Source organism: Sphaerodactylus townsendi, linkage group LG01 (genome assembly GCF_021028975.2).
Source record: "Sphaerodactylus townsendi isolate TG3544 linkage group LG01, MPM_Stown_v2.3, whole genome shotgun sequence".
In the NCBI taxonomy this organism is placed as follows: domain Eukaryota; kingdom Metazoa; phylum Chordata; class Lepidosauria; order Squamata; family Sphaerodactylidae; genus Sphaerodactylus; species Sphaerodactylus townsendi.
The window spans coordinates 142,873,341-142,891,986 of record NC_059425.1 but is presented as its reverse complement, the minus strand read 5'-3'; the positions used below and the strand labels follow the sequence as shown (position 1 = coordinate 142,891,986).

Genomic DNA, 18,646 nt, shown 5'->3' with positions numbered 1-18,646 from the left:
AACCCCATTTTTTTTACCAGATCCCTAAAGTTGTTTACAACTTTTGCTAACTGGAAGGCTTCATTTAAACATGCTTCAGTCTGGGGTCTGGATCAGACAGGGGATCATTCTTTCTCCAGTGGCTTTTTCACAGAGAATAATTGGTCTTAATGGCTGTTGATGTGGGGGAAGAAGCAGTCCAGCAACAGGGTTTATTTTTTTGGTCTGTAAATTATTTTGTGGATCTAAATGGATGAGCAGGATAAAATATCTTTTTCCCGGGCTCCATACTATGTAATTCATCGTATGGTCCATTGAGGATGTTCTTCTTGAAGACTAAGATGTGTGAGTGGGTCACGTGTTTGCTTCCCACATCAGAAACTACCTGCACCTGAAAAGTATGGCTGGGCCAGCCTAAATTTTCAATTACTCACCAGCTTTCCATGGTATGTGGTGGAAGGAGGTTCTTGGGGGTGGGGGGAATCCAAGTATAATTTCCTGCAAGCATTTTGAAGTGATATAGAATTGCATGCTTTTTCCTGCATGTTTGAATTGGCTCTGGATTCCAGTCCCTCATTTATGATTTGATAGTGTATAGCAGCCTACTTCAGGGAGCTGTTCTGGGTAAAGAAATGTGGTAGCCCAGTTTTTCTAACACATTATGATAAGAAGTGTTTTGCTTATTTTATGCCATCAGCTATCTATCTCAGTACATTTTGTAAGTATTCCTTTTGGATTAGATAATGACGGAGAACCTCTAATCATTTTCAAATGCCTTGCAGGTGTCTTATAAGGATTTCATTAAACCAGTTTTTACATAGTCTGCATATGCATAATATTATTACATTTATTAAATCAAATTTAATTGTGGTGTAGGCTAAATAAGTGCTATTTTAAGTTATATTTGTTTAAATTTCCACAGGGAAAGCCTGGTGCTCCAGGGCCAGCAGGGATTCCTGGAGAACCAGTAAGTGGATCTACAACTGAGCATTTGCTCATATATTCTGGTCCTTTTCAGTTACCAGAAGATTTCATGGTCACTTTTCCTTTTCCCAAGGGTGAAAGGGGCCCTGTCGGAGACATTGGCTTCCCTGGGCCAGAAGGACCAACTGGAATACCAGTAAGTAACTCACAAGTGATTCCCTATATGCTTGAAAAGCTAGTTCTCTTAGATGATACAATTACATGAACATTTTCCACAATCAGTACCTGAATAGGTATGCCCTCCTGCTACATCACACGAGAACTTTCAGTGTCAGGTAAGCAGTGAGTGGGGAGAATATGAACTGTTAGGTATTCAGAAGGAATTATTAGGACTATTGAAAATTGTTTTTGATACACAAAGACCAAGCACTCCCCTCCCCCCATACTTATAATGCAACCCTCTCCCTAAGATTGCTCTGTTAGTAATATAAAATCACAGGTCTCATACTAATAATCTATAAATGTAAAATATTGTAAGCTCTTAAATAATGTTCCCCAGGAATTTGTTGGGAGTCTGCTGAATGTTGGACCTGAATTTGGAAAACTGAAGTTCACTTGTAGCTTCTCCACACTGTACAAAGTCTTCATGTTTGCTGGTCAATGACTTGAGAACTTTGCAGTAGACTTCCATAGGAGTTTTGTGTCTTCCAGGATCACGTGAGTCTTTTCTCCCAGTGATCCAGGTCCATGAGCAGAAACAGTGTTGGTTCCCACGAAGTGCTTGCTAATTATTATATCTAATAGCTCAGATTTTTCATACAATTTACCTAAGCCTTTAGGCTTGTATGTGTTTTGCTAACAAAAAAAGTGAAGACATTCCACTTAGCAGTTTTTATGCTAAAATACTAATTGCTTGTTATATAGGATCTCAGAAGCTTTTTTTTTTAAAGAAGTCTTATTCTTTTTCCTAGGGCATAAATGGGAAGGATGGATTGCCTGGTCCTCAGGTAGGAAAGCTATCCTTATGAGGAGAGGCTGCAGCATTTGGGACTCTTTAGTTTGGAGAGGAGGCGGCTGAGGGGGGATATGATTGAAGTCTATAAAATTATGCATGGGGTAGAAAATGTTGACAGAGAGAAATTTTTCTCTCTTTCTCACAATACTAGAACCAGGGAGCATTCATTGAAAATGCTACGGGAAGAATTAGGACTAATAAATGGAAACACTTCTTCACACAACGTGTGATTGGTGTTTGGAATATGCTGCCACAGGAGGTGATGATGGCCACTAACTTGGATAGCTTTAAAAGGGGCTTGGACAGATTTATGGAGGAGAAGTCGATTTATGGCTACCAATCTTGATCCTTCTTGATCTGAGATTGCAAATGCCTTTACAGTCCAGGTGCTCAGGAGCAACAGCTGCAGAAGGACACTGCTTTCACATCCTGCATGTGAGCTCCCAAAGGCACCTGGTGGGCCACTGCGAGTAGCAGAGTGCTGAACTAGATGGACTCTGGTCTGATCCAGTAGGCTCTTTCTTATGTTTTTATATTTTTTGGGTTTTACATAAAGTTTGTAGTTCTTCATTTCAGACCTCTGCTTTTGGCCACAGTGAAAGATTAATTCAGATATTCTCTTAACCAGATAATTGGTGTTATCACAATGTCTTTCCTTTTGCAGGGTTTAATGGGAAGATCTGGTGACAGAGGCCCCAAAGGAGAACGAGTAAGTTACATTTTTATACAGGGAGTTTGGTTCATCATTTGTCTGTTAAGGTCATAAATGCAGTCTGTTTGTCTTAAATGGAAAATATCCATTGACTGAGGTGAATCAAGACTGTGCCCCAAAAGCAATACAGGGCTGCTTTTCTTACTTAGAGCAGAGATAAACAGCCTCTGTTCAAACACCAATGAGGGAGTCAACTGAAAATGTTTTTTGTAAAGCAAAAAAAAATGACATAAATAACATTAGGTCTGCAAACATCTCCCTGCATGCTGGTCTTGCTTCATGAGGATTTTGCAGAAATGTTACCAGGAAAGCAGCTTTAAGGCATGCTCCCATCTAGGTTTGAAGAAGATAATTTATTTTCTTAAGGAACATACCATTAGTTCCTTCTCAGAATTACAACAAAAAGGGGATTTGTCTCTAAACTATTAGTAATATCTTCAAATTTGGAACTTTCTATAAACTAAAAAATTTCAAACATTTTTCAACCCTTTAATAAATATTAGTTAATTTTACTTTAACTAAAAAAGAAGCAATGGCTTGTGGCAATCATTTATGCTTTAAAGGTAAATGTGGACCAGAGAAGGAATATTTATGAAGATAGTGGAGGGAGATATTTGTCAGTAAATAGACCTGAAAAGATTGTGGATTGATTTACATAAAGGAATAAAAAGGTTTCAGTGAAAATGGCTGTAATGGAGAATACCCTTAAAATTATGCTCAGATGGCATCTTACACTGGAAAGGTTAATTAAAAATGGTAGTGTCAGTTTCGGGTTTGTGCTGGTGATGCCAAAAATAATTAGGTTCCTTTATTCACAGGGTGGAATTGCTGTTTTATACAAAAATATTGGGATGGAATATTTACAGAGGTTAATGAGATTTTGCAAATAAAACTTCCATGTGATTCCAAAATACCTCTTCTAAACATTATTCCACAAGGAATTCAGAATGAAACAGATAATTGGGAATTTATTCATATCAATAAGGCTGTGATTATCATGTGCCTGGCAACAGAAAAAAGGATCCCGAGAGTGAAAAATAGCTTCGAAAATATGGAACATGATGCTTATGGAAGATATTTACATATAGGAAATTCTTAGGAGGCTATAGATCATCAGAAGATCAATTTATGATGTCCTTTTATTATATTTTGCAATCTGGGCTGCCTGATCTGACTAGGTTATCTCTATTGTTAAACAACTCGGACCCTGGTCTTTGTGAAGAGGTTGCCAATCTCATTGTGGAGATAGTTGAGAGTTCTCAGTAGAACGTATTTGTTGTGCTCCCCATGGGGCCTTTTTATCTATTATGTATTCATGCATTTGCTCCTGATTTATGTATTTGTTTCTGACTATAAAGGCTTATGTATGTATGTATTATATTTTGCAACATAATCAAACCAGATGAGTCTGATAGAGAGGAAATTTTGAACTGCATTTGAATTATTAAGACTTATGTAAAAATTGGAAGTAAAAATTATGGAATCCGAGCAGTTCAGGGGTGGGACTGATCTTATGTATTGTTATTTAACCTTACTTGAGGCTCATCCAGCAGTTATTTGAAGTCATTTTGATGCTTGAATAATATGTGTCTGTTGGCTCAATCAAGAACCAAAGTATTGCTACCATTCAGCAGCTCACTGGCATTCAGAGATGCATGTAATATAACATTTTTGTGAGATTCTTGCAACTTTCTTGTGTACTTAACCTATATGCCCCCTTTCAAGTAATTCAGTTGCTATTGTTATTTTGCTGCTCTTAAAATAATTTTTCCATACTCTTAAAAGTTCCCATGACCCCTGGTGCCATCATTGCAGAAAACAGCAAGAATTTTGATCAGGCACAAAGCTGTAAAAGCTAAATTTTTTGTTCCAATCTGTCTCAGAAGACTGTTCAGCTTTGGCAAACCAATACTTAACTGTCATTGTTATTCTAACCTCATATATTCATACATATCCTATTTTATAGAGCTCAGATGATAAAAGTGTGAATGAAGGACCATAACATTTGTTTGATCATAGCCTGTCAGTATCTTCTTTTTGTAATTGCGCTGTGGTTTAATGAAATAGTTCTCATCATTGACTTCGATTTAAACAACTGGAAGACAATTGAGAGTCAAACAGCTAAGACAAAAAAACACTTTCTTTCTTTTAAACAGGGGGATCAAGGCATCCCAGGAGACAGGGGGCCACAAGGTGAAAGAGGAAAACATGGCTTACCAGGAGATAAAGGATCTCTAGGACCTGTGGGGCCACCCGGGGAGAAGGGCAGCCTTGGAGCCCCAGGTCCTCAGGGCCATCCAGGTGTTCCAGGCTCACCGGTAAGGCTGCTGGCTCTTTAAGAAGCCCAGAAAAACTAACATTTTAAGTAGGACTAAATTTTAAATATGCTGATTTTACTGCCATTGTAATTTTCATATTTGTACTGTGTTATATTTATAAATATTGATGTTCTTGACAAGGTCTTATAATACCACACAGTTCAGCATCTTTCCTTTGATTATTTTGATACAGAGAATATCTACCTTTATATTTACCTTTTAAAAAATATTTCATCAGGTTGATTCCGTTTCATTTGAAGAAATGAAAAAATATATCAGACAAGAGGTTCTAAGAATTTTTGAAGGTGAGTAAATCAAAGTGTAATTATTTTGCATGTGTTGTATGTTCACTTAATTTTTTCTGGAATGTAATGTTTTAAGGCAGCATCTCTTGAGTTTACTTAACATGTGCAGCACAGTCCTTCAAGTGCTTACTGGATCTTACTCTGTAGCAGGTGGACTTAGGACTGCAACATTATACAAGTAGGTTGAATAAAAGAGGAAGTTAATACAGACCAATACATGCTGTGCAACCCTAAGTATAAACTCCAATGTAAATCCAGTTGAGTTCAATGGGACTTACAATTTAGTAAGCATGTTAAGGATTGCAGCCTTCATAGAATCATAGAGTTGGAAGAGACCCCAAGGTCCATAAAATCCAACCCTCTGCAATGCAGCAACACACAATCAAAGCACTCCTGACAGATGGCCAACCAGCCTCGATTTTAAAAAGGAGACTCCACCACACTCTGAGGTAGTGCATTCTACTGTTGAACAGCCCTAACTGTCAGGAAGTTTTTCCTGTTGTTTAGGTGGAATCTCTTTTCCTGCACCTCGAATTCATTACCACTGTGTCCTAGTCTCTAAGGCAGCAGAAAACAATCTTGCTCCCTCATCAACATGACATCCCTTCAAATATCTAAACATGGCTATCATGTCCCCCCTTAACCTTCTCTTCACCAAACTAAACATTCCTAAGTCTCTCCTCATAGGACATGGATTCTAGACCTTTGACCATTACCATTGAGGTTTACCTAAGGCACATCCACAATATCAGTTGAGGCACATCAGCCCACCAGCCATGTATTTGGGCCTGCCAGATTCTTGATGACACTTCTAACTTTGCAATTCCAAGCAGCTAGCAAAAACAGAAAGCTTGGTGAGGCTGACAGGGCTACATGGCTGGTAGGCTGTGCTCAACTTGGTGAGTCACAGATTAAGCAGGTCTGATGAAAATATTCATATGACCAATTTTCATTTGTTCCTGGGTTAGCAAGTGACATGCAAACTCTTTGTTTGATGAACTGATCAAGGCTAATTGATGTGAAGTCTGCCCTGGGATAAACAAGAAAATATACACACCCACACATGGATTTTCCAGTTCCTCTTTCAGCTGGTGTTATGCTGGCCAATTAATATTGCATGTTGATAAATGTGGTTATCAAAAAGAGTTAATGGCTTTAGACCACAAAATATGTAACAGACTTTTCATTGTGATTCACCTCTGAAGATGCCAGCCACAGGTGAAACATTAGGAACAAGATCTACCACAGCCCAGAAAACCCACCAAAACCAGTGGAATCTCTGAGTTGATTTTGAGGGGGGACTTATGTAGAGTGCATTACAGTAGTCTAGTCTTGATGTCACCATGATATGGGATGTAGGTGATCAGATCAGACAAGTCAAGGTACAGGGTTATCTTTCAGACGACACAAAGTTAGAAAAAAAGCTTGTGTGTGTGTGTGTGTGTGGCTGCATTAATTTGCTGGGTCTGGTATAACTCATAGGATCTTCATCTATTCCACAAAGATCAGCTGTACCCTATCAAAAGTTGGAAGCACAATGTTCTTCAAAATTTCTGCCTTTTTAATCAGCATGACCTCTATCATTCCAGAGTTCTGTTTCAATTTGTTCCTTTTTATTCATTTAACTATAGCAGTCAGGCAATGACTGAAGACATCTATTGCATCACCAGAGCATTTGGATGGATAGATAAAGAGCTGGATGTCATTATCATATTGATGACATCCAATTCTAAAGCTACAAATGATTTCTCTTAAAAGGATTTAAATAGAGGTTGAATAATATGGGGAATTGTGCCCTGTAGAGCTCCACAGGACAACTCTTACACTGAACTTTAAAAAAATGTCGAAAATGTAAAATAATAAACATTGGCTCTTTCCGCACGGGTGGAATACAGCGTCCCAGGGACGGCAAAAATGTTGAGCGAGGTTTTTGCAAAGCAGTGTCTTCCTGCCGGCACAGTGCAAACCACCACTGCTTTTCCCGTCGCCTCCACTGACTTTCCTGTCCAACGTCACTCTGCAGCCCTCCTGAGCTGTCAGTGGATGGGGCCGACCAAGAGGCAGCTCCATGCGGAGCCGCCTCTCAGGCTGGGGGGAAAGTCGGGGCCGCTCGCACAATAGCATGCGAACGGTCCCTGAGCCTCCACTGGCACAATTCATGTTGGTGGAGCTGCGTTTTCGTGTGTGTGCGGAAACAGTTTTACACAAGTTTCTGAAGAAGCCTATGATTTAGAAAGAGGCGAGTGATAGATGGGAATAGTAGAGGTCATTGTGGGAAGGGTGATAATTACCTGATCTAGGAGAGGAGGTTCAAGAAGGGAGAATCCTAAACCTGCATTGGATTCTGGAAAGACAACGTCAGGCACAGCATAACTGAAAACCAAAAACAGTGGGCGAGAAGCTACTGTCTTGGCAGACTAGATACAGAAAAAAAGACCCTCTGGTGATGCTAAAAGAGCCATTCTTCCAGAACAAAACAGAGTTTTGGTTCTCAGGAGAGAACAATACCAAGGATGATGGCTCAGATGAGTCAGATGATTAATTTATAACTTTGGGATATTCCAGTTCAGAGTAAGGTTGGATGGTCCTCTGGTAGTGAGGCAGAAATGGTATGATTTGCCAGGGAAGAATAGTACTGAGGAAAGCTGATTGAGTTAAGGCCTTTGCATATCTTTTGTGGGCTAGTGAACAGGTACGCCTTTTCCAGGGCTATGGCCATAGTTATCAAGATGGAGACGGTTGAAACTGCAGGAAAGGTGTAGCTGGCTACTGTGCATATTGAATGGGGAAGGAAGAACATGTCCAGACAGAGGTCTTCTATTGGAACCCAAGTCCAGACCAAGATTTGGCAAAGAGATGTGTTTAAATAGATGTATCCCAGTATCCATCTTTGTCCAGACAGCCTGTGGCACAAATAAAGGTGATGGGTGGGGCACTGTCTGAAATAGGTCCCCATCTTGCCATGGGTCTATCCGCCAACAGAATCATCCTGACTATTTCAAATTAATGATTTCTACATTGAGATGCAATTGTATTGTATTGATGGGATGTAGGTAAAGGGAAAATATCGTTAGATTTGATGTATGACAAGACATTTCATAAGACCCAGAACCCATTTAGGGCTGAGTTTAAATTTGTCATTTTTCATTCTTTACTCTTGACAGGGATTCCAGAATGTTCCTACCTTTTTCCATAATTCCCTTGGGGACCACAATTTGTTACTGGTAGTGTTATTTATAAACCACAAGTATCTTTGTACCTGGACCATCATCCAGCTATTTCATAATCAGAAGAGAGATTAAAATTAGTGTCAGTTGTTTAGGAAACTGACTATCTTGTGAGTAAATAACAACTGGCCGTTTGAAAGATTTAAACATCAGCCAGTTCAATATATTTAGGTTTAGTATCTCTTTGTTCATTGTACTAAAGACTATTCATGCATTTTTTTGTAAAAAAAATTGTCTTTCATTGTTGCAGAGAGAATGGCTCAGTTTGTATCTCAGCTCAAGCTGCCAGCTGCCATGTTAGCTTCCCAAGCTCATGGGAAACCAGGTCTTCCAGGAAAAGACGGGTTACCTGGACCACCTGGACAACCTGGACCTCCAGGTAGGGCTTCCAAACATATACCTTCATGCGTATTTTTCTTGTAAAATTTCAGAGTTGGATAGAACTACATATGTAGCTTCCTAATAATTAACTTTTAGATCCATACTACTGTTTTTCAGACTAGACAAATATATTAACCTTTAGTAGGTGTGTGTTTTGTACATTAAACACTTCTAATCAATGAATAATAATCCTAATAACTGATAACACTAGATTACTGATACACACAGCTTTCCTAAACCTGTTGCATTCTAGCCTTTTTTTCAACCCGTGCTCAGACTCAGCAACATTCTAGCAATAAGGGAATTATCCCCCAGCTTTTGAGCTCTGTCTGAGATCTCGTGTCTCTGATCTGCTAAGGAAAGAGAATTACTTTTCAGGAAACAAATAATGAACCTGAACTGTGACTGCAGTTAAATTCACCACTTCCTTTTCAACTAGATTTGCAACATATCGAATCCTTTTAGGCACTACGTTTCATCACTCATGTGGAAAGAATGTGCTGCAAATGATCCTCCTAATATGCAGTCACCATTGTGTCTGAAAGGGACAACATGGGTATTTTCAGCCTTGGTACACAAGGGTTACTTTACACATGTACCAAGGCTAACAATAGATACGTTGCCCCTTTAAGACAAAATGTTGAACTCATGTATTGGAGGGGGGTGCATGTAGTGCTTTTTCCCTATGTGAGTGGTGAACCCTAATGACTGCAAAAGGCTAAACGTTGATTTGTACTTTGTATGAGATCACCCCCCATTTAAAAAAACAGATGCCAATAACACATACTTCCTCAGGTTTTTTTACTACATGTATCTTTGGGACCAGATTTTAGATTTATAGGAGATAAGAATTAGAGTACATGCTGTAAACAGATTATTATGAATAGATTATTGGGGTAGTAAGTAATTAACCTTATGTGTACATAGGTAGTTCTTAATTATTATCTTTTGTTAGTTTGGTCTGCTCTGGAGTCAGAGCAAGTCAGACTGGAATGAAGAAGCGACAAAACAACCTGAAGAGGGGCGGAACGCAAAGCTGTGAGGAGAAGAATAAAGGCTAGAGAGACTGATAAGAGCAAAGCCTCGACTGGAGGTTGAACAGTGTGATGAGCTCAGAATGAGAAGAACCAGAATAAAGGACCGAGGAGAGCATTAGAAGAGACTAGAGCTTTTAACCTGAGCGGCTTGCTCAGCGTCTGAATATTCAAATTGTTGTAAATGATTGACTTGAATGATTCTGCCAGATTGTTTAATAAGGAATCTCATGGTGGATAGTTTAAGCCAACCAATAATGTGAATTATTTCTCAGCAGCATGTTTGCCAAAGTGACGACTGTAAACTGTGATTTTGTGGGAGGAGTAATGGATGCTGCTTTTAGTGCTTTCATCGTCAAGAGAGTAGTACTGCGTAGCTGAACATAAAATACCCTCAAAATCACTGCAGTTTTAATATGCTAGAACAAAGAGTCAGATCAACTAAACATCAATCCACTTACACTTAATACAATATGTTCCTATTTGTTTTTCTCCACATAAAGTATTTAAAACATAAGTAATATGTAATCAGAAGCAAATGTACCTTTATAAGTGAAAGAAACCCAGATTAATTGAAGTCTAACCTGCAACTGAAATTTCCTTGAATTCAGAGGGATTTGGTTCTATGCTATAAGACCCATTTCCATGAAAAATGCTGTTGGTTTATCTTTCTTCCTTTATAGGCCAGAAAACTTTTTAAATTTTCTCCATAATTCACAGTTTTTTGATCTATTCGGCCATGGTAGAGACAGATAAACTTTTCCATTTCCTTGCAATAGGTGTTGTCAGAGTCCAGAGCTTATTGAATAGAAATGCCCTCACATCAGTGTAAACCTAAGAGTTTTGTGGCACCCGTTAATTCCAATAAATATTCAGCAGCAAAAGCCCAGAGCCTATCATATGCTTCATGTATCAGTTGAAGTGGGCTAAACATGCCTCAAGTCTGTATATCTTTCAGGTGCTACAACACTCTTCCTCAGTTTTGCCCATATCTATTCCTGTCACCAGTTCTGGAGTTTTAATAGTGTGTTTAATGCTAGTGTATAAGATAGAAATTGGAACTTGTATCTACATTTGAAAAATTCATGATTGATTAATCTAATCCACTAATCAATATATTGTGCATTGAAGGAATCCTTGCGGTCCTTCTCTTTGCTCTCTGCTTGTATTCATTAATGCATAGCCAATAATAAAACAAGAGACATGAAGAATGAAAAAGATAACAATACTGTTGCAGATTTCAGTTTCAACACTAAAAAAAAAACAATGCAAGGCTTCAGATATTCATGGTAGCAAATGAACATGTATTCATATGACTATTCAACTTGTTCAGGAAAGTGTGGGCTCCATCCAGACACAATTAATCCTTCTTATTAGCATTAAAATGAATATATGAGAGTTATGCATGTGCCTAACTCTACCACTAAAACCAACTATTCTTAACTTTGACTAAATTCCATCCTATGTTTATATATATACAAGTTTAATATTGCAAAAACATACTTGATCTGATCTAGCCAGAATGATCCGAATGCAAAACATGGGCTTCTACAGTCTTTCTGGTTGCAATGTGGGGCTAAATATTCTGTACTTCCAACCTGAAGTTTGCCTATGTTGTCTCTCTACTCTGTGTAGAGAAGAACATATCACAATTCCCCATCTCATTTCTGGTAATAGCTGATAGAGCCATCTGCACATATGACCAAGGGAATCCTAGCGCATTGAAGACTGAAGCCCTACTTTTTAGAAGTAGATGTTTAGAGATTCCCACAATGCTATGAATAAATGCAGTCCTTAATCTGACACTGTGTTTACCAGTGTTTGTATGTAAGTTAAGTGCTGTCAAATTGCTTCCGACCCATGAGACTCTCTGAATCAAATGTCTTCCAAACAAAATTTAACCTTGGATAATAGGAAGTAATCTTTGAGCAAGTACAGAATGTCATTCCATCACTACTAATGGTTTATGTGCATATGGGATTAATCATTCAGAAGAACAAGAGTTCAGAGAAGATTATTTTGAAGCACGGTTGAGTCTCAGTAGCTCTGATCTAAGAAATTCAGCACTGAGATTTAAAACAATTTTGAATATGTGTCCTTGATGATAGAACAAAACAAATGAAAAGAAAACCCGTTGTTCATAATGTCTGTTATGCCATGTACGAGGGGGAAATTTCCTTATGTGGTTGTTTTTGCCTTACATATATATCTTTTTGCTCACTTCCCTGAGCAGTAGCAATTTCAGAAGAAGCTTTTTACAGCATAAGCTCCCTTTTGATGGCAGGGTATTAGAGTCTTAACTGAATTTATAATATGTGTTTGCTTACAAAAATACGCTCATTGGAGTAGCCAGACACCCAACTAATGCTAATCTGTCAAGCAACATTGGCTCCTTAAAAGATAATAGCAGCCCATTTTAGCTCCCCCAAACCAGACCTTCCCTGCAAGCCACAAGACCAGCTTCTTTCTCCTGTGTGGGCTACATTCAAATTGTAAACATGTTTCCTTTGCACAAAACAATGACCCATATGTAATAGCTACCAGCTATTGAAAACCATTAATTAAGCACCTTAAGCTATGCAAAAGTCTTAAGTGTTGACTTTTGCATAAACAAAAATAGGCTCTCAGGACATACAAAAACAGATATGTTATACTTAGTGGGCAGTATCCCACCACTCCATACACAGCACTGAGTTTTTCCAGTGATCTGCTCCATGCCTGCAGTGAATTCTGATCCCAGACAGATCATTCTGAGTTTCAGGATCCATGAAGAAAAATAGTCAAACAGGCTGGGGGGCGGGGAGGGGGGTGTTGTGAGGAAGGAAAAGGGAGTGAAATTGCTCCTCCTTCCTATTGCAGGCAAAGCTCCACAGAGAGGAGAGACTGATTTCATACCCTTGTCTCTTTTCACTGTTCTTCTGCATGGATTCTATGACTCAAGGAATGGCCTTTTAGGAGATCTGAAGGGTTTGTAGAAACAGAGATGGGTATGGGAAACTTCTGGTCATTGGATCATTGGATCATGGATGGTCATGGATCATACAGTTAAATGGCAGCACTTGGCACTTTCACCTGGTCTGGGAAATCTTATTGCAAGCCAAAGTTCTCAAATGCCTTCCTGAATTTAAAGCACCATCCACATGTGCATTGTGTGCACTGACGCTAATTTAATATGTGATTCTGGAGAAGATTACAAATAATAGAGATGTAGCCATCTCAAGTGGGGAAAGCAGGACAGCTTTACTTGTCTCTTTCCCATTTAGTGAGTTCAAACATTACTACTATACCCTCCCCTTCTTATGGACAAGATAGTTTATATGTCAATTAACCCTGGATCATTAGGGATATTTTCGATGAATTTTCTTATCTGAATAGCTGGCTGTCAGATTAATGTGGTAGAAAATGTGCCTCAAAGATAAAAGAGTACTTTATTCAAGAGTCCTTGATGGCTTGAATCATTCAAGTCGTGGATATGCGAGTTACCCAGTAGAAAGGTATACGTGTAAGAGCTTGATCAGTTTTAGACTTGGAGTGAAGTAAAGGTGAGCTGAGGAACTGGGGCTCCTGACAGCACAATCCAAAGTACTCGGCAGCCTTCTGAATCCACGAAAGTCAATGGGATGAGAAAGGTGTGATTCTTCTTGGGATTGCACGACCAGGGTCTGATTAGAAACAAAAACTCGTGTACCTGTCTAGCAGCTTATGCTGAGCTCCCCTTAAAATGTCTCAAGCTCCATGAATTATTCCCTTAACATGTTATAGGGCAGCAGCAGGGTTATATTGCCAGTTGTGCATAAAACATGTTGGCAATCTGTTCTGTATGGAAAAGCAAGAGAATGTGGCATATTTTCATATGTGGACTTAGCAGAGCAGAAAAAAATTGTTTTTTTCCTCTTTATATGTCCTGAAAGACAGGTAAAAGATAGTGAGACACAGATTACAGAGATTGTCCCTTTTTGATGAATTACTAATGCTTGCAGAGTCCATCTTGGCTGAAAAGTGGGGTATGAGTATCAAACAAACATACCCAACTATATAATCACTGAGATAATAAGCACTGCTCATTTGTGAGATGAGGTTCAATTGTTCCTTTCTCAATTTCTAAGAAAGCTTTCAGATCCAGGAGTTTACAAAACCATGTCTTTGATGAGCCTTGTTCCAGCATTGTAACAGTACTCCATATACAGTTCTTACTATAACCAGTTGATACAGGAATCAAAAATGTATTTTAACTGACTAACAGCCTGGTTCTATAGTTGTAACTCTTTTCCCTCTGATAGAAGAGGTTCCCCAAAATATGCTCAAGTAGACTGTGAAATTAAACTCCAGAAGTTTAATCATAGCATTTCTTAGTAAAATACCTCATGTAAAATCTATTGTGTTATTGCTGGACATCTGTTTTGGGTTGTTGGCATACGAAATTTAAATGTTTTTCTTACTGTTTTGATTCTGTAAAATAAAAGCTTAGAAAGCCATTGGTGAAATGTTTTATTACCTTTTTGCTGCATTGTTAGTAGGTACAAAATATTTGCCTGCATATTATTCAGATGTACCTAAATGTTGTTTACACTATTCATAACTATAAAATGTGAGTAGATTCTGTTGTGCTATTAAATATCTTTAATGACTTGAATTTATATAATGCCCAAAATTTCTCAGTCTGAATTGATCTCATTCTGTACAAATAGTTCTGAATAGGAATTCTGAAGGTAACATTATGAATATCATTTAATTTCTTTATGGATGATGCAGATGGAGATAAGTGATTAGCTGGACGATTCTTTTGTGAAAGTATAGTTTAACATGGCTTGTTTGATAAATGATTCTTATTGTACGGAGAACAGAGGTGCAGTTCAACTGAGAAATGTAATAAACTGATTTCAGAGTGTAAGTTTAGTTACAAAAGGCAATTAAAACAAATGACACAACATTTCTGGCTAACAGTCATAAAAAGAATGCATCATAGTAACTGAAGATCAATAAATAACCATTTACAGTTCTACTTAACAGGACAAACCTTGCATAACTAACATATTAAGATAATGGTTTCTGCTGCTTTTAACTTCAGAAGAGATTTGTTCCCAAACTCAATACTTGCTTGGTTGTGTTTTTTTCAATGTAAACCTGCTCAGTTGTGCCATGCTATGCATGTTCCCACAGCGTATCCATTGTACCAAGCTGAATTTTCTTTTTCTGTGTTCTGATGACAGAGACATTCTAAACAGGATTGTTGGCATATTATCAACAAAAAACTATTGGTTTGCGCTTCAAGTCCAAATTATTGTCCTATTGGGGCCAACTTGTTAATGAATAGGCAGATGGTGTTTATTTTGTGTTCTGTTTCTCTTGTTAGATCTCGATGTTAAAAGAAGTTCTACTTTCTTACTTAATTTCCTGAGGTTTGGCCCTGAGATGATGTGGAGAACATATACAAAGCGAGATTAGAGTTACAAACATCTTGGCAAAAGCTAAATTAGAAGACATTATTACAGTTGAGATCATGTTAGAAAAACCTATTATGAGCTCTTCCTCCACATTTGTGTTCTTCTAATTGCCTCAGAGTACAGCATATCCTCAGGAAAGAATGTCATGCTTGGCATTTGGAACAGGCTAGAACTAAAGTGATATCCTTTGTCAGGAACGTCTCGGACTTAACTTTCTGAAACTGATGTACCTCATTTCCAATATAATGTTCTGCAGACTTGCCTGTGAACTATGCCTGTTGGCTTCTGGAGACAAATGTGGTGCTTGCTAACTAACATTCTTCTCAGCTACCTATTCCCAGTTAGTTCCAACACAGGAAGTGGCATAAGAAGGTTATCAAAGTCATCTGGTATAAGCAACAGATTAGGCTCAGCTGTCAACTAAATGATGCATCAAACTCCTTCTTCTAATAATAGGAGAATGTATACCCATCTAAAATATTGTCTAGCCCTCTTTCAAGTTCCACACAACTTATCTTTGTCACTGCTGCTGTATGGAATTGGAACATTTATATGACATTTATAAATTACAGCAAATATCCATGTATTCCCATGCCACATGAATATATATATATTCAGTATGCATTCAGCAATCTTCACAGGTGGTCCACTGACACATAGCCAGTTTTAATATTAAATACAAATTTTAGAGAATTGCAGCAGGAATTGTTCTGTCTGTATTCTCCAAAATTATATGACTTAAGTTGTGACCTATGTAAAATTTTGAATCATGTTTGCCACTTTATGTAAAACATTTTTGTATCAAAACCTTGTTAACTGAGATCAGAGTAGTGGATACTTTGCATAATGGATCCATGATGATCTCAAATGGCAAGATCCTAGAGCAGTTCCACTTTGGATAGCATTAACAGTGCAATCCTATTGAAATTAATGTGTTTAAAGAACAGTAATATTTTGTAGGATTGCACTGTACCATTCCATGGTACAATCCTCATATGGAATTGTCATGCACTTTTCTCCAACATCCCACACAAGAGTTGTAATTTCTGCATCAGTTTTTATTTTTGCATGGACTGAGCAGAGTTTTGAACGTGAGTCTGTGTTCAAATATGGCATGATACTGGCTCCCATATATTCTTGTTATACTCAAGATTCTTTTTTCTTTTTTTAATTTAAAAATAAATTTTGCTTGGGTATGCCACAGTGTTATATATTCATAGACTGCAGGTTATGGCCATTTTCCCCCCCTCTCCTGTGTTGCATGAGACCCCAAAGATTGTTGTCATTCCCTGGTAGCTCTCCATCAAATTTAGCAGGGAGTCTAATAAGTGTTAAGGGAGTGAATGTATGTGTACTATTTAATGCATGCTTTCATTGTCCAAAAAGGATTTCTTATCACCCTTAGTAATTATAAATACAAATCAGGAGGTAGTAGATCAAGTTGAAATGAATTTGATCTCAAGATCTGTTAACTTCTGATTTATAAATTTTAGCTGTTGGGTTAAAGATAAATACAACAAATATAATGACATTCTTGATTACTGTATTCTGTGGAGGTACCGGTAGCTAGGGAAAAAAATACTCTTGAAATCATGGGGCACTCTTATTCCTTCTCTTTGTATCTGTTTATCTTCTTTAGGCTACAGAGGACAAAAAGGTGAAAGAGGAGAGCCTGGAATTGGGTTGCCAGGTGAACCTGGTCCACCTGGCCCGACAGGTAAAACACCACTGCTTATATAAACCATAAATGACATAAACTGTAGAAAAAGTAATACTCTTTGGATAGGATTCTGATCAGCTTTGAATTGATCACTTTTGAAATCACATTCTAGTCTCAGTAGTTTGATATTAAGTTTCTGCATTCAGCTAAAAATGCTGTTTGACCTATAAAGTTCCAAATAATTGTGGTACCAATTATCAGCCTCTTGAACTATTGGAATAAAAGGGAGGACGTGTGGAAAGTGGCAGTATATGCTGTTTGGCTGCAGGGGAATTGTGGAACAGTTTTCAGTTACCTTCTCCCCAAACTGTGGGCTTATCTGTCCCAGGGATTACGATTGGTGCCATTTTCATTCCCAAAAGGCTTTGACTGAAACTGACAGATGCTGTTAGTCACTCAAGATATTATGATGATTCTTGATTCTGCTAATTAATTGTGAACTATTTTGGGGCACCTTCAAGAGGAAGAAAATCATGATTATTAATTGACTAAATAAATAAATAAATATATTTATTAACAGGCTAATTGCAAAGGTTTGTTTTTTACACTTTTATTTAGGCATAGGTATACCAGGTCCACCAGGATCTTCAGGAGCACCAGGTTCACAAGGTCCTTCTGGACCAACTGGAAGGTGTAACCCAGCTGACTGCTATTATCACACTTCTCCAACTCGACCACGGACATCCAGGAAATGAAAATCTTCTCCATAATGACGTTTTAATTCCTGTTTTAGCCCTTCCTCACCCATTCCCTCTAATCCAGTGGTTCTCAACCTGTGGGTCACGACCCCTTTGGGTGTCGAATGACCCTTTCACAGGGGTCACCGAAGACTCTCTGCATCAGTGTTCTCCATCTGTAAAATGGATAAATGTTAGCTTTGGGGGTCACCACAACATGAGGAACTATATTAAAGGGTCGCGGCATTAGTAAGGTTGAGAACCACTGCTTTAATCCTACACTTACTTTCAAATTTAAGCTTTAAAATACCTGGTGGTTTTTTTGTGTGTCCACACACACTACATTGTGTATAGGAGTTTTTCAGAGCATCTCAGTGGAGCCATTTTTTTCTCAGAGTTTTTCTTTAAGTGCATTCCATATGTTTAAGATTTTAGACTACTTTTCTTTAAGATATGTAATTTTCTTGTTCATAATGTCCTTGTTAACCTCTTAATTATTTTAGTATTGTTACTTACAAAAGTAAAATTACAGGTTTTATATTTAAACTTCCTAAATTACCATTTATATTCAGGGTATTGTGTCTGGATAGCTCCTGACTGAAGAGAAGTACATAACTTAGTAAGTACCAAATGGCCAGCATGTACCTTCATAAAGAGCAGGGATGGATCAAGAAGTGTTTCTTCACTTGCCTTCTCTTCCCACAGCAGCAAAAAAGGCATTTCCAATTATTAGAGAACCCTTGTGAACAAAATACCATATGGTGCATGGGGCTTCACCGAAGAGGAGAAATCATGTGAATCATCCCTCATACCTTTTCTGCTGGCCAAGCTTCCATTGGTAGAGGTGCCACTAGGTGAAAAGAGAAGCGGGACATGAGTTCATTCATAATTTCTCCTCCTTGCAGCAGCC

The 18,646-nt window shown here is 38.2% G+C and overlaps 1 protein-coding gene across 1 annotated transcript in view; it reads left to right on the top strand.

The window, feature by feature from the left end:
• Window positions 1-17,815, top strand: part of COL19A1 (collagen type XIX alpha 1 chain) — a 248,436-nt gene extending 230,621 nt beyond the window's left edge. The window contains exons 41-49 of the mRNA XM_048496321.1: window positions 902-946; window positions 1,037-1,099; window positions 1,875-1,910; window positions 2,583-2,627; window positions 4,787-4,948; window positions 5,187-5,253; window positions 8,731-8,859; window positions 16,979-17,056; window positions 17,618-17,815. Of these exons, the coding sequence (XP_048352278.1) occupies window positions 902-946; window positions 1,037-1,099; window positions 1,875-1,910; window positions 2,583-2,627; window positions 4,787-4,948; window positions 5,187-5,253; window positions 8,731-8,859; window positions 16,979-17,056; window positions 17,618-17,754 (762 nt within the window). The 3' untranslated portion in view covers window positions 17,755-17,815. The remainder of the gene's footprint in view (window positions 1-901; window positions 947-1,036; window positions 1,100-1,874; window positions 1,911-2,582; window positions 2,628-4,786; window positions 4,949-5,186; window positions 5,254-8,730; window positions 8,860-16,978; window positions 17,057-17,617) is intronic.
• The last annotated feature ends 831 nt before the right edge of the window (window positions 17,816-18,646 follow it).